The following is a 16,224-nucleotide window of genomic DNA, read 5'->3' as shown; positions in this document are numbered from 1 at the left end:
AGAACGAACGAACAGACAGAGACAGACAGACAAAGACAGACTACACAGCTGCTGGTACAGTTTGGTGCCACTGTCTAGATTTGTGCTAAGGCACCAATGGTTGGTTAGTTGGTTGGTGGGTGGGTGGGTTATTCGCTCGCTCACTCACTCACTCACTCACTCATTCGTTTATATGAGGCAAACCTTGGTTGACCTCACAGATTGCAAAGACCTAGTCAGCTTACAATCCCTTATTCTTTTATTTTTTATACCTACAGCACCTGGTCTTCCTAGGTGGTCTCCCATCCCAGTACTAAGCAGGCCCAACCCTGCTTAGCTTCTGAGATCAGATGGGATCAGGCTTGTTCAGGGTAGCATGGCTGTAGACAACACCAATGGTTTTGATCACTGCAGGTTTTGTACCATCAGTGCAAATGTTAACATAGTAAAACTATAAATAATATCTTAGTATTAAAATAATTTTGACATTATGGAGCCCCTAAAAGGATCTCAGGGACCCCCAAGGATCCATGGACCATAATTTGAGAACTACTACTCTAAAATATCTGTACTTTTGGCAAGTATAGGATCCACTAGCTCCTATGTAATATAAATAGTAATAAATTTATGCAAAACACAACTCAAAAACTACTCTCTTACCTTTGCCAAGATTAAAGACAAATGGTTCATTTCGATCATGACTGGAATCAAACTTCTTTCCATTTGCCAATTTTCCATTGTAATGGACATAAACTTTGTCTCCAATCATTGGTGTTTCCTCACTATTCCCCACTCTTTTAACAATCTAGAAAAGACAAATATCAAGAAAAAAGAGGTGGAACTTTTAACTTCTAATCAGAGAACCGAGAAATCACATAGTCCATTTCATATTACTCAGGCAGATTTACAAATAATTTTGTCTTTTCTAAAGGCTCCCTTCCTAGTTCTCTTAATAACCCCCAGTGTTAGAGAATTGCCCCGTTCTACTCTAAATCTTTAATGCTATATTCAATTTTATTGTTAATCACACTATTCTCTCAAAATAATGAACCAACATACCCTACTTCTTTGGTTTAATGCCCCTGCCCCTCTCCCAAAACAGAGCTAGTCCATATACAAACTGAATTAGACCAAAAAGATTAGTAGACTTTCAAAAACATTCAAAAAAGTCCAAAGCAAAGTTTCAAAGGTGACGTTTTATTTACTTCTCTCCTTTGCTAAAAACATTAGCTTTGACTAGATTCCACTAGTTTGATTTAATTTCAGAAAGCCCAATTTCCTGGTATAATAGGTTAAACTTCCTACTATCTGAAGAATATTCAATGTATAAAAAAACAGTATCACTGCACAGTTTTATATGATACTGAATGTTTTCTAGTAAAGGAAATGCAAAAACAAAAATAACAACAAACAAACAAATCCCTCCAAGCTGAAAAATATTTAGCTATTGTAAAATCAAGTATATTTATTTTGTTCTTGCTTGGCCGAGAAAGCCACTAATGCAGTTGGTTAGTCTGGGAAAAGAAAATCAAATCCGGGCATGTGATGGTGAAATTTATTCTGTCAACTACCTATGCCAAATTAATCATCTTTATTAGATAACAGAGGGTGGTAGCTAATGTCCAGTGAACATCTTTTTGGGGGTAGGGTCTGAATTTTTATCTAAAGAATTAAATTATTTGCTCCTAAATTCTTTGAGATGTGTCCTTCTTGCCTCACCCTCATATCATCACATCAACACTCTGAACTCAAATCTACAACTTTCTTAGTTCAAAAGCTTGGGCAAAAAGAATCATAACTAGAACTCCATCAAAAAACTGTTAGAACTAATCGATGAATTCAGTAAAGCTGGAGAATACAGAATCAACATTTAAAAATCAGTTGTCTCTACATACTAATAATGAAATATCTGAAAAAGAAACAGTTCTAGAAATGCAGATTAGAACCACAATGAGATGTCACCTTATCCCTGTTAGAATGGCTACTATCAAAAAGACGAGATAACTGTTGGTGAGTATGTAGATAAAAGGAAACCCTTGTGTATCATTGGTGGGACTGTAAATTAGTACAGCCACCACAGAAAAGAGTATGGTTTCTCAAAAATTTAAAACTAGAACTACCATATGATCCAGCAATCTCATTTCTGGATATAAATCCAAAGAAAACAAAATCACTATCTTGGAGAGGGAGCTGCACTCCCATGTTCACTGTAGCATTGTTCACAACAGCCAAGCCTTGGAAGCAAATTAAGTGTCCATTGATGGCTGAATAAATAAAGATTATATATATATATATATATATATATGTCTACACACACACACACACACACACACACACACACACACATATATATATATATGTGTATATATATATATATATATAGAGAGAGAGAGAGAGAGAGAGAGAGAGAGAGACAGAGAGAGACAAAGAGAGACAAAGAGAGACAAAGAGAGACAAAGAGAGACAGATAGACGGAGGGAAGGAGATTATTCAGCCATGAGAAAGAAGGAAATCATGCCACTGGTGACAATAAGGATGGACTTTGAGAGCATTGTGCTAAGTGAAATAAGCCAGACAAAGAAAGAAAAATACGGCATATCACTTATACGTGGAAGCTAAAAGAGCTGAATTCACAGAAATGGAGAAGGGAATGGTAGCTGCCAGAGGCTAACGGGTGGGGAAATGGGGAGATGTCAGTCAAAGAGTATAAACTTTGAAATATAAGATTAATTATTCTGGGGAGCTAATGTATAGCATGGTGACTATAACGACACCATATTATACACTTGAAAGTTGCTAAGAGAAGAGATCTTATGTGTTCTCACCACAAAAAAAAGAAATGGTAATTATGTGAGGTGATAGAGGTGTTAACTAACCCTGTGGTAATCATTTTGAAACATATAAATGTATCAAATCATCACATTGTACATAACATTACAGGTTAATTATATTAATAAAGCTAGGAAAATAATTATAATTTTAAAAATTAAGAGCTACTTAAAAAACCATTACCGCCCTTCAAGGACTTCAAAGGGAAAAAAGTTTCGAAAAACTAATCTAAAAGAAATCCCATGATATTCTGAAAGTGCTCATATTCGTAAACTGCATGTAGCATTTGGGAGCCTGAGTCTCACCTGGAAGGAATATGCATTTTTAGAACTATGAACAAGTAACTGGGCATATGGATGAATGGTTACCAGGAAGTCAGAAAGCTGTCCACACTAGCAAGTGCTCCTGTGGTATCACTTAAGGTTTCCCCAGCAAGATGAACTTGTGCCTAAATCTGGAGTTGCCTTAAGGATACCATTTAGTCTCCATTCATTTAAAAAATGTGAGCCCACAATGTAATTTTATCTTCCTGGGCTAGGTAGGTATTGGTCTTTTTTTTTTTTTTTTTTTAAATATATAATCATTAATAAGAGATTATACCATAGGCAAGGCACTGTGCTAAATGCTTTATGTAATCCTGATAACTCTATGAGGTAGGCAGTATTATTCTAGTTTTACAAATGAGGAAACTTCATGCAGACAGGTTAACTAAATTGCCCGGGGTCATATAGTTAGTAGATATATTTAATCTTAACCAGAAGCCCCATAGTGAAACCTGAAGCTCTAGACAGTGATAAATAATATGATTTAAAGGGCTTACAATCTCAAACTGTTTCTTACAAGGCTAAAAATCTTATTAGTTTATTCCCTAGAACAAAACAGGGCCTGAGGCAAGTTGGGGACTGTGTTCTCTGTATGTGTGCTCTGAAAAGATGAAAGAGGAGGGAAATGCTGAGGACACGCTGCAGAATTTCCACTGTCTCTAAGAGCATCCTGAAATCTGGGATGAGTAATTCGTATATCTACAAGGTAGAAAGGCTTCTGAAAAAAGATATCAAGATATAAATCAATAGTATAAAACCCTTATTCTATAGTTCCAAGTCTCCAAAATTTGGCTTGGCACACAGCAAGCTAATAGTAAAACATGTATATTCAAAAAAAATTCAGGCACAGAAAAAAAGTTGTCATGTAAGCAACATCAGACAAAACAAACCAAAAAGTTCTCATTTGCTACGGTGACACAAGTACTTAAAATCAGCTTAGCGTTAATATTTAGAATGTGTAAGACAATGTTTTCAGCAAAAAAAAAAAAAAAAAAAAATTTAACTCAATTATGCAAAATTTATATGTATAACAAGAAATAACTTAATATGACTAAAGCCATTTTAACCTCTTTCAGCTTTAGTCGATTCACTTATGTGGCATATAAATACATATTTTCCATATATAAATAGAAGAATCAAGAGGTGCTGATCGTCTCACAAGACTTGTGAGATACAAATTAAAAAACACATAAAAATGATTAACTATAAAGTGAAGAAAATATAAAGTGTTTTAAAAGGAAGAAAGCTAATTCAAAAGTGAGACATACTGTCTGATGAAACCTCAAAAAGTATCTTCACAGCACAGGTACGCTATTTGTATATAAAAACAAATCCTTGTGAACTTTGCAAGTTAGCGTTTCTTTTTCCTTAAAAAAAAAAAAAAAGACTTTTGGCTAGCTTTAATATACTTAAATATTATATTAAAATAACAACCCATTTGTACACTCTGAGAATAAGACAGCCTTTTGGAGTCAGACATAACTTGGATCTGAACCCCAGGGCTGGGGTCTGTCATATTTACTTAGATATGATACATGTTTTACTATTAGCAAGTTAATTTACATAGCTGGGCCTCCGTTTTGCCATCTATGTTCTGGGATTAAAAAAATCCCTCATGTTACAAGATGAAATGAGAATTTAGCTGTAGTGTTTGGCACTTAGTAAGCTTTAATAAAGATTATCCACCTCCAGCCGCTCCCCCAACCCCCAACTTTTACAATCTTTTTGAATAGCAAATTTCCCTACATGCCATTCATCCTTGTGGCCTCACCTTTAATACTCCTCTATCTTTCTTAGAGGTAATATCTTCTCCCTGCTCAGCAACAGCTGCTGCCGGGCTTCCTCCATTGTTCTTGGCACCTTCATCAGTAGTCATTATCTTTCATAAGTAGAAAACCTGCTGAGAAGAAATATGTTTTAGGAAAAACATCACTTCTTTATGTGTCTTAAAATGCCCTCGGAAACTGAGCTTTACTTCACCTAAGATATACTCAGGGGCAATGAGGTTAAACAGTAAAAATGAAAACAAAAACATTTGCAATGAGCATGTGCTGATGTCGTGACGCAAGTAAATAAATATCATCCAACTCTTCAATTTCCCATCCAGCTCTGGTCCCAAATTAGACAGCAGTACAAGTCAGGTTAGGTAGTGATTATATTCCTTAACATAATTACACATTGAAGAGTAGTCCTTTCAGAACTTTGAAAACGTCCTTTCGTAGAGCCATATTCTTGACAGAAAATTAAGAACTTACCGGGTAATCTGATCAAAGAAATGACAACATATCATCGTGGTAAACAGAACAGGTTTGGGAACCCGACAGCCCCCAGTCTGAGTCCTAGCTCCAGCAACAGCTGTTTGACATTTGCAAATTTACTTAATCTCATTGAGCCTGTTTCACATCTATAAAATGGACACAGTACACTGTTCATAGAGTTACTGTGAGGCATTAATAAGATAACATGTTAAGAGATCAACAGAGTCATACTTAAAAATGTAAGCATTTATTACTATTATTTTTGGGTCTTCTACATTTTTCATTTCCTGCTCAAAAATACCTATGGAATGAGATTCTTCCCTAGCATGATCTTCACAGCCCTTCACAGTCTATCCTAACCTATCTTCCAGGTCTAACTTTACTACTTTCTTTTATGTTTTTTCATGCAGCTCATGCTCTAGCCAAACCAGACCAATTCCTCATCCATAACGAGCCCTGTGCCTTCCCATCTCCACTGCTTTTGGTGACTCTTTCTTCCCCATTCTCCCCCTTCAAAAACTATCTCTAGCATACCAACCTTAACCTTATACTTGGAGCTCGTCTGCGCTTTTCCATACTTCCTTAGCTCTTCTCTTGATTTGTTGTAATGTATTCCTAAGAAAAATGACTTGTTGGATTTAAAAGATCCTTGAGAGCAAGGGCCGTGCTTTGTTCATATTCTGTAGAACGCCTCTACCATTTAGATTGGTAAGACAGAATGAGCAAAGAATTTGGAGCTCCTTAACTAGCTATTTGATGTTGGCTACTTTAACTTCTTATAAGCTTTTTTTCTCTATCTGCATAATTAGACTAACAGCAATATCTACTTTCACAAAGTGATCTAGAACATGTGTTCTAGGGTTGGGGCTAACCTGATCCCTAGATGTGAAGCTGACAGAAAATTGTGTTAGGCATGTGGCCTCAGGAACCTTTTTTTTTCTTTTTCTTTTTTAAATCTCAGGAAAAGACCAGCTGGGCACATCAGTCCCAGGTGACTTGTGTTTCGTTTTTAATAGATGTCAGCAACCTCATCTTTCTGCTGTTGTATGGTGTATTCTCACTTCAATGGTCAGTGACTAATGTAGAACCTCCTCCTTGGCCCATTGCTAACAGATTCTAAAATAGGACTCTAGAGTGAGTTGTGTTCACGTTCTCAGCATATTCGCTACATTAAATGTATTACACAGTACGTCTATTTTAAAAGTATACTATTCCAATGTTAGCTTTTATTACACTTGATCTTGGCCAAAAGGCTGAGAAGCAATCAATATTAGTTCTAATTATTAGCCACCCAAATTGCAGAGACTTTTTTCATACAAGGCAAACCAATGTTACAAAGGCTAATCAAGAGATTAAACAAAATACATGGCTTACTGCCATAATTAATTTCATACTGCTCTCCTGGTTAAGCAAGGAAAGTCAAGAATCACTTCTATAGCTATTCCACAGTATGCTAATAATGGACATTAGGCTCCCTAAAGTCTCCTGCGAAACCCTCTTGTCTACACAATCAAAAAGAGCTACTTCTACACTTGGGAAAAATGTCTTATTGATACAACTGATAATTAGACAACTAAAACATGTATAGCAATGCTTTAGTTCATTTCCAATTGACTTAAGTTTACTTCAGTGTCAACAAAGACACAAGTCAAATTTTACTGTGCCCCCAAATCTTCAAAGAGGACACCAAAAACCAGGGGCTTTGTTCTTACAGTTTATGCCAAACACAAAAGATCCAAATGTTTGGCTCAAAATAAGGGAAAGACCAGAACAAAGTGTTCTCAAACAAATAACAACAACGAAAATTAAGTATGTAGTTGTATGTGATGCTGGGCTAGATTATTAGGAAAATTAGATGAACAGGGTTGATTTCTAGCTTCTGGAAACCTACCAGTTATAACAGATTTCTCTGATGCACAGAAACTTGTAGAAGACATGTCAAAAATGGCGGAGGGGGAGCTTTTAAATATTTTGGCGGTCATGAACTATATCCTTGGAAGAATACACGCACACAAAATTTCCCCAAGGCTTCACAGATACACTGACATCCATCAATGGAACTCTGGGCAAACCTGAATTAAATCAATAAGCAAATGAATGCCACCAGGTGAAAGGTTATTAGGGAACAGGACAGCCAAATGGTCTCAAAGCATGAACCTATAAATTACTTATTATTGAAAAAGGTAAAAGAGCTTTCCAATGAAGTGGTCTGACAGATATCCCCTTAACACAAATGACCTGCATCATGATCAAACTCTGTATCACCAAGAACAACACAAGCTGATAACATTGTGCCTCCTGATGTGATGTAATGAAAAAGCATACACATGGTAGTCCTACCAAAAATGTTTAACCTGAAACTAATGACGATAAAAGACAAAATTAGGTTGTGGAACATTCTACAAAACAACTGGCTTAGATTCCTCATGTTAATGTTATAAAAGACAAAAAAAAAAAAAAAAAGGAAGAAAGAAAAGACAGGGGCACGCCTGTTCTAGTTTAAAGGAGACTAGACACAACAACCAAATCCAATGTGTGGTCCTTGCCTGGATCCTGGATTAGAGGAACAAAAGGTTATAAAAGTACATTTTTGGGAGGATTAGAAAAATTTGGAAAAAGACTATATATTAGATTATTATTACTGTATAATATAAGCTTTCTGGAGTGTAATATAGTATTGTAGTTTTACGTAGAATGATATCTTCATTCTTAGGAGACATGCTGAAGTATTTAGGGGTTAGATGTCAGGATGTCTGCCACCTACTTTCCAATCATTTAAGAGAAAGCATGTGCAAGCACAAATATGGCAAAAAACTAAAAACAAAGATTGCGAAAGCATGACTACAATACATCCAAAGACAATGCTTTACTTTTGAATGCTCATCATTTAGAGATGAGCTGACATTTTTAATGAAAATACTGTCAATCAAAAAATATTTTATTTTTAATTCTATTCCTGACCTTTGGAAACCAGGGCTTTCTAAAATGCAAATAAATAGGAAACTTATATGATGATGTGCTACCTTTATAAGTTCCATTCGTTAAAAGAATTTGCCCTTCATTTTTGGTTCTAATGCTTTAAGGGATGCAAGTGACCTTTGGAATCTCAGAGAACAGTTCTTAGTATGGCGTTAATATGAAAACAGGTAGCATGAATAATTAAAATGCAAAGATGAAAACAACAATAAAACAGACTTTTTTAAACTTTAAAGGCAGATAAATCTGGAAGAATAAAGAAATAAACTGAACTGTAGAGTATTTTTCCTCAATTCCAGTAATGCCATTTGAGGTACAGATTTTTATAAGCAAACAAAACAAATAAAAAAAATCCTTTTTAAAAAAACCCTTTTTCTCTGATCTAGTGTTACATGAAAAAAGGCAATAAGAACAGTTCCTAACAACCTATAAGACATACTGAGAAAGTTTCACTTTTTTCATAAAAGAGCCTTTTCTTCTTTCCTCTACCCTAGTTTATTCTGGATTTAAAACCACTATGTAGCTATGGATATTAATCTATGATAAAACTCACTGTTCTGAACTGTCCAAAGGGGAGAAATTGCTACTCAGTACATCAGAGAGGGAACGCACAGTTCCTTCTGTTACGGACATGCCAGATAAGCACACACTCTCCAAAGTGCTAGTTGGCAAACACCCGAGACACCCAAGAAAAACGAGAACACGCTTAAAATTTTATCAATGGTATACTGAAAACTTCAGTTAACATAACTAAATTGTCATATCCCCCCAAAAAAGAAGCCATTTTAAAGCTTTATATACTAATTCCCCATGTATATTACTATGTTTATTTTGTCAAAATATATCTTGTACTAGGATATTCTACTTCTAATAGGAGAGTTTTCAGAAGAAAAAAAAAATGGAACTGGCTACTTTGTTAGAAGCACAGAATTACAGCACCATTCTTTCTAAGTACAACAGATGTCTGGGCCATAAAAGGCTTTTAGCCTCCTAAAACTAAGACACAAAAGAAAAACAAAAGGAAGAAGGTGTATCTAAGGTGTGTAAGTGAATTCAATGTAAATGCATCTTCATTTTGAATATATCTAAGGATGAACTGGAAAGCCCTCATTTACTTTCAACCTCAGGCCTCTCTCAAACACTCAAGTCTAGTAACACAGGAGCGTCAGGAGGAGTTATTTATTGGTAGACAAAACATACGTATAAAAAAAAGAGATAAATATGCACTCATAGAAAACAGGATCAAATATAAAGACAGACAGACAATACAACTATATGAAACTACACGTTATTTTCCTATTTTCCTCCAGTTAATTTCCTGCCTCCACACTGGGGTGGAGAATTGGGAGATGATGAACAATACTCCTACATATACTCATACATTTATTTTTTTCTCCTTAAAAAAAAAAACAAAACTGTGAGGAGATATACAAATGGCCAATAAGCACATGAAAAGATGCTCGACATCATCAGTCATAAGGGAAATGTAAATCAAAATCACAATGATACCACACCCATTAGCATGGCTATTATCAAAAAAGAAAAAATGACAAGTGTTGGTGAGGATGTAGAGAAAATGCAACCCTCATACACTGCTGGTGGGAATGTCAATGATGCAGCCTTTGTGGAAAAATTTGGTAGTTCTTCAAAATGTTAATCATAGAATTACCATATAATCCAGCTATTCTACTCCTAGGTATATATCCCGAAGAAGTGAGAGCAGAGACTCAAACAGACACTTGTACACCAATGTTTACAGCAGCATTATACACAATAGCCAAAGGGTGTAAACAATCCAAGTGTCCATAAACAAAATGTGGTGTGTATATATGTATTATATATTATTATTAAAAGAATATTTTTCAACCGTAAAAAGAAATGAAATTCTGATAAATGCTACAACATGGATGAACCTTGAAAACATTTTACTAAGTGAAATAAGCCAGACACAAAAGGACGAATATTGTATGATTCTACTTACATAAGATTTGGCAAATTCATAGAGACAGAAAGTAGAACAGAGATTACCAGGAGCTGGGGACAGTGCCGATAGAGAAGTCGTTGTTTAATGGGTATGAAGTTTTTATTTGGGAAGATGTAAAAGTTCTGGAGAACAGTGGTGATAATTACGCAACAATCTGAATGTACTTAATGCCACTGCACTGTATATTTAAAAATGGTTTAAATGGTAATTTCTGTTATGTATATTTTATCACAATTAAAGTGAGAAGAAATCAATCTAAAGCCAGAGCAGACAAAAATTAACTTAATAGAATGGTTAGCCAGACTTAAACTTCTCTTTAATCCTCCTACCTTCTCCTTAATTGAAGATGCCTTTCATATTTCCAGTGTGCTTCCAAAGTTCTGAGTCAAGCGTTTTAGTGATCGCTGCATCAACTCTTCAGGAACCAAAAGCTCTACGATGTCCAGTTATGAAAATAGGAGACGAAAGAGAATCCTAAATGGAACTGCCACTTTATAGTAACAAATTATATCCTCCTTTATTGTATCTCTTAGATATAAACACCACTTTGGTAAACTCACTCTACTTCTCAGTACAAGAAATTAGCTCCCAAGGCAAGCATTTGGGTCCTTCTTCGGTACTTTGACTTTATGGATTGCCTCTGACCTCTCCCTAGCTGTAGCCTGCTCCACTCCAAGTCATGACACCCCATGGCTCAAAGGTATCACCTGAGATAGATTAGATAGATAGATTAGATAGATGAGAGAGAGAGAGAGAGAGAGAGAGAGATATCACTGTTAGAGTTGTAACAGGTTACTAATAATTCTCAGTATCTTTTTCTCCACTTCTTACTTAAAAAGAAAACCTCTACTTTTTAATTGGACATGAAGCTTCTCAGAATAAAGTCCCAATTTCCTCCCTTACAGCTAAATGTGGTCATGTAACTAAATTCTGGCCAATAAGATGTAAGAAAAATATATCCATAAAGGATTGTGGTGGCCAGCTCAGGGGGGGAAGAACATTATAAGAAGAGAACATCTGAGTTGAAAGCTGAAAGGAGCCATTCACCTATCTGCTCAACAAATATTTACTAAGCACCTACTATCTGCCAGGCAATGGAGATACAGCAGTAAACAACAGAAAACAATTTCTATCTCCATGGAACTTACATTCTAGTAAGACTAGAGACAGCAGGAGTGAGTCTCTCCTACTTATTCATGTTTTTGACAGAAAAATTAACTTTCTACCTGTGTCAGTGGCAGATTATTAACTTGAGTTGATTCATTAGGGCCAGATAGTTTGATTGCAAATCTGCTCATGATTTCTAAGAATAGGTCAACAAGGTAACTTATGACAAAGGTCTACAAACACTGTACAGGCGGAGAATGTATCCTATTCATTTTTTTTACTCCCACCATCTAAGATAAGTGAATAGAATATGAGACACTCAGTAAACACGGAAATGAATTGTTATTTTCAAAAGCAGCCAATATAAAGATGATAAAATATCAGATACTGTAAGTAATCAGTGCTGAAATATCATATTACCAGTTGACTATATTCCTTCTCTCAGTCTACTCTGAAAAATCTAATCTGGAGAATTACATAGCACCTGAATATTCAACTATAAAAGTAAAAATAATTTTCTGTTCTAATAAGAAGTGGTAATTAAGAAAACCCTAGCATATCTCTGAAATGCATTGTAAGTATATGTCTGTGCGTACGTACACAGAGCAGATTGATCTTATTAATTATATGAGTTTGGCTTAAACACGGGCAGTCAAGGACACAGAACCACAACTAGCTGTCAATCTCTGAGTAGAGCAGTCCGCCCTTATCCGTGGTTTTGCTTTCCAAGGTCAACTGTGGTCTGAAAATAGTAAATGGAAAATTTCAGAAACGAACAATTCATTGGTTTTAAATTTCGCACAGTTCTGAGTAGCTTGATAAAATCTCCCACTATGATGGCTCCGCCCTGCCTGGGACCTGGGATGTGAATCATCCCTTTGTCCAGCAAATCTACACTGTATATGCTACCCACCCATTAGTCACTTAGTAGCTATCTTGGTTATCAGATTGACTGCCTTGGTATTGCAGGCTCTGTGTTCAAGTAACTCTTCTTTTACTTAATAATGGCCCCAAAGCACAAGAGTATTGATGCTGGTAATTCAGATATGCCAAAGAGAAACAAATCATAAAGTGCTTCCTTTAAAACGTGAGTATGATACAATATTTTGAAATACAATCCACATTTATATGTTTATTACAGTATACTGTTATAGTTTATTATTAGTTACTGTTGTTATTTCTTACTGTGCCTAATTTATAAATTAAACTTTATCAAAGGTGTGTATGTTTAGGAAAAAACAGTATATGTAGGGTTTGGTACTACGTAGTTTCAGGTATTATACTGGCAACTGGAGGAAGAGATGGTGCAGAGAGCTGAAATGCAGAGCAAAGAAACCTAGCATAAAGGTTCTTTATCAGGAGTCCCCAGTGCCTGGGGCCTCGGACTGGTACCACTCCATGGCCTGTTAGGAACAGGGCCGCACAGCAGGAGGTGAGCGGCGGGTGAGACAGCAAAGCTTCATCTGTATTTGCAGCCGCTCCCCAGCGCTAGCATCACATCACCACCTCAGCTCCAACCTCAGATCATCAGGCATTGGATTCTCATAAGAGCACTGGTCCCTGTTGCCAAAAAGGTTGGGGACCGCTGTTCTATGTAACATTGCATTCTCTTATAGTATTGTCTCATTAAAGCACTGTAATATAAATTAAGCAGATTTAAAACATGGCTTCTCTTTTTTCCTGATCCAACAGGCTACATGTTTATCAATTTTACTCATCTTCTCAAAGAGCCAGCTTTTGATTTCATTGACTTTCTCTGCTGTTTTTCTGTTTTCTGTTTCACTGGTTTTGGCTTCTATATTTAGTTCTTCTGCTTATTTTGGTTTGTCTCTTCTTTTTTAAAAAGTGTCTTAAGGTGGAAACTGAGGACACTGATTTGCAACCTTACTTCTCTAATATAGGCATTTAGTGCTATAAATTTTCCTCTGAGCACCCGTGTTAGCTAAAGTTTTATGTTGTTTTCATTTTCTGTTAGTAAGAAACACGTTCTAAATTCATTTTTTATTTTTTTCTTTAAATGTTTTAGTTTCCAAATATTTAGGGGTTTCCCAGATATCTTTCTGTTATTGATTTTTAATTTAATTCAATTTTAGGCATTCTTTTTATGATTTAAGTAATTTCAAATTCACTGACATTATTTTCTGGACCAAAATATGGTATTAGTAAATGTTCTGTATGCAACTGAACAGAACCTATATTCTGCTGTATTGGGGAGAATGTCATATAAATGTCAAATAGGACAACTGATTGATAGTGTTGCTTAAATCTAAATCATTACTGATTTTTTTGTCTATTTATCCTATAAATTATTGAGAAGTAAGGTACTGAAATCTCTAACTATAATTGTGGGTCTGTTTCTCCATTCAGTTCTCTTAGTTTCTGATTCATTTATTTTGAAGTTATCTTATTAGGTGCTTAAATATTTTCATCTCTAGATGTTCAAATTGGGTCTTTTAAAAATATTTTATATCTAGTTCACATTCTCAATCTTTCCTCTACTTTCTTGAACATATGAAATACAGTTATAACTGCTTTAATGTCTTTGTCTACTAATTCTATCATGTGTTATTTCTGGGTGTGTTTCTATTTTTTAAGTTTCCTCCTCATAGGATATATTTTTCCTGTTTCATTCCGAGTCTGATATTTTGACTGGAAGCCAAATGTGAATTTTACTTTGGTGAGTGCTAGGTATTTTCATATAACTATAAATATTGAGCTTTGTTCTGAAATGCAGTTAAGTTACTTGGAAACAGTTTGATCCTGTTGAGGCCTGTTTTTAAACTTTGTTAGAAGGAATCAGAGCAGCCTTTAGGGCTTCATTTGCCCCACTGCCAAGGCAATGCCCTTCTAAATACTCTACCCAATGTCCTGTGACTTATGAGGTTTTCCCTCTTCAGCTGGTGAGAACACAAACTATTCTTAATCATGACAAAGAATCGGGGGCGGGGTTCCCTCTAATCCTTTTGTGTTCTTTCTCAGCTTTGGGTAGTTTTCATATAACACATGCACTTATCAGTACTCATCTGAAGACTTAAGGGGACTCTCTGAAGACCTCTGGAGTTCTCCCCTTGTGTAGCTCTCCAAACTGCAGTAGCTAACCTGGCCTTCCTGGATTCCAGTTCCATCCTCTCAACTCAAGGAGACTGCTCGGCTCTGCCTGGGTTCTCCATCCTTACATAGCAGCCTGGAAACACTCTCCAGGCAGTAAGTTAGGATTATTGTAGGGTTTCATCTGTTTGTTTCTGCTTTCTTGGGGATCACTGTCCTGTGCTACCTGTTGTTCAGTGTTTGAAACTTCACATATTTTTTTCTGGGGTGTCTGTTTGTTACATGATTACGGCCAAGAGAGTAAATCAAATCTGTTATTCCATCTTAGCAAGAAGCATAAGTCTATGAGTACATTTTTAAGCCAAAAAAAGGAGACAGAGTAAGAAAACCTAACTATTATAAACAGAGGTCCAAATAGGAAAAAGTGTCTGATAAAATAAACATTGTTTAGAAAAAGTTTTGACAGTCTGAAATTTGAAGGGTATAGTTTTCCCATGACGTTCCAAAAGTCAAAGCAGTAACTGATGATAATAAATCTCATTCCCAAATTGGCAGGTATTTATTTTAAATTAGCAGTCAAAACTATGGTCTTGTGCATATTTCTAGAAATATGGATAATTGCAGTATCCCTTTTTTTATATATAAGAAATTATTTTAAATCTTACAAAAGATTTTTAAATAAGATTCTACATTTCTAAAGGCCATTAATAAATACATAATTTTTTAAAAATCCAAGTTAAAAGATGGTTTTTCTCCTTCTTTTGATTAATTCAACTAAATAATATACAGTGGAAATCATCTTAATAGTTCAAAGTTATAATGCTACAAAAGTTGGCTTGTGGTTGATACTGGCATTAATAGTCTTTAGCAGGTCTATAAAACTAGCTTTTGTTTTAGAACAAATCTCAAATGGATACCCATAATATGCAAAGCCTATAAAGTATTTCAATATATTGCGATTTTAACACTGCTTAAACTGGAAAGAAAACCCCTAAACTATTTACAATACACATACTCTATAACGGCACTTATAAACAACATATGAACAGCAGTCTGTCACCAAGCCACATGGCTTGCTTCTCTGTGTGTCTAAAGTTTTCATTAGCCCTAGCATCACCTGCAAATCTCTGACCTTAAATAGCACAGGATTTCATAAGAAAACAGCATATACAGATGCAAAGAAATTGAGACAACACAATGAGGGCAGTAAAGAACTCTGCTTGGATGACTTCCTTTTCTTCCTTTGAAAATCGCTTTCCATCAAAGTGGCTTCCGTGGCTAAGTCTGCACTGTCTGGCTCCTTGCCCTCATGCTGCTCAACCACCATTCATTCCAGTTATCAATGGCAATTATACAACCTAGCCAGAGCCCAAGAATTTCACCTAAAAATGACAATTTCACTGAGAAAACTTCTGAGGAAAGTCCTAAGCTAAGGTGTGGGGGAGGGCTTTTAATGGAAAGTGAGAAGGCAGAGAAGAAACTGAAGGAAACTCATTGAAGAGAGAAAGAATTCAAGGAGCTGAGTGTTAAATTTGAGACCGGCTCATTCTATCCATAACCTTATACTCCAGCTCCTCATCTTCATATACTCTTCCTGGAAGGTTAGGTAACTGAGTTTTTATCTACAGAGGTAAGCGCTGCCCCTTGAGTTAAAAAATTATTCTATTAGCCAAAACTTACTTAAAATTTAAAAATTATAAATGCATTACAGAAATTTTAA

The 16,224-nt window shown here is 35.6% G+C and overlaps 1 protein-coding gene and 1 non-coding gene across 9 annotated transcripts in view; both read right to left on the bottom strand.

Annotated features, from left to right (window-relative positions):
• The window catches only part of FKBP5 (FKBP prolyl isomerase 5), an 83,014-nt gene that overhangs the window by 44,748 nt on the left and 22,042 nt on the right, over positions 1 to 16,224 (bottom strand). For 3 of the 8 annotated variants that reach the window (XM_039856171.1, XM_039856177.1, XM_039856173.1), the window contains 2 exons: positions 4,903 to 5,028; positions 640 to 784 (listed from right to left, as the gene is read on the bottom strand). In XM_039856171.1, the coding sequence (XP_039712105.1) occupies positions 640 to 784; positions 4,903 to 5,007 (250 nt within the window). In that variant the 5' untranslated portion in view covers positions 5,008 to 5,028. Of the gene's footprint in view, positions 1 to 639; positions 785 to 4,902; positions 5,032 to 10,678; positions 10,783 to 16,224 lie in introns of all 8 variants that reach the window. The other 5 variants (XM_039856174.1, XM_039856176.1, XM_039856172.1 and 2 more) reach the window with 3 other exon arrangements.
• LOC120597737 (5S ribosomal RNA) lies at positions 249 to 367 on the bottom strand. The gene has a single exon (XR_005651447.1). It is a non-coding gene; the product is annotated as a 5S ribosomal RNA (ribosomal RNA).

The sequence above is a fragment of the Pteropus medius genome, unplaced genomic scaffold, assembly GCF_902729225.1.
Source record: "Pteropus medius unplaced genomic scaffold, Ma_sr-lr_union100, whole genome shotgun sequence".
In the NCBI taxonomy this organism is placed as follows: domain Eukaryota; kingdom Metazoa; phylum Chordata; class Mammalia; order Chiroptera; family Pteropodidae; genus Pteropus; species Pteropus medius.
This window is presented reverse-complemented; position numbering and strand designations above follow the sequence as displayed.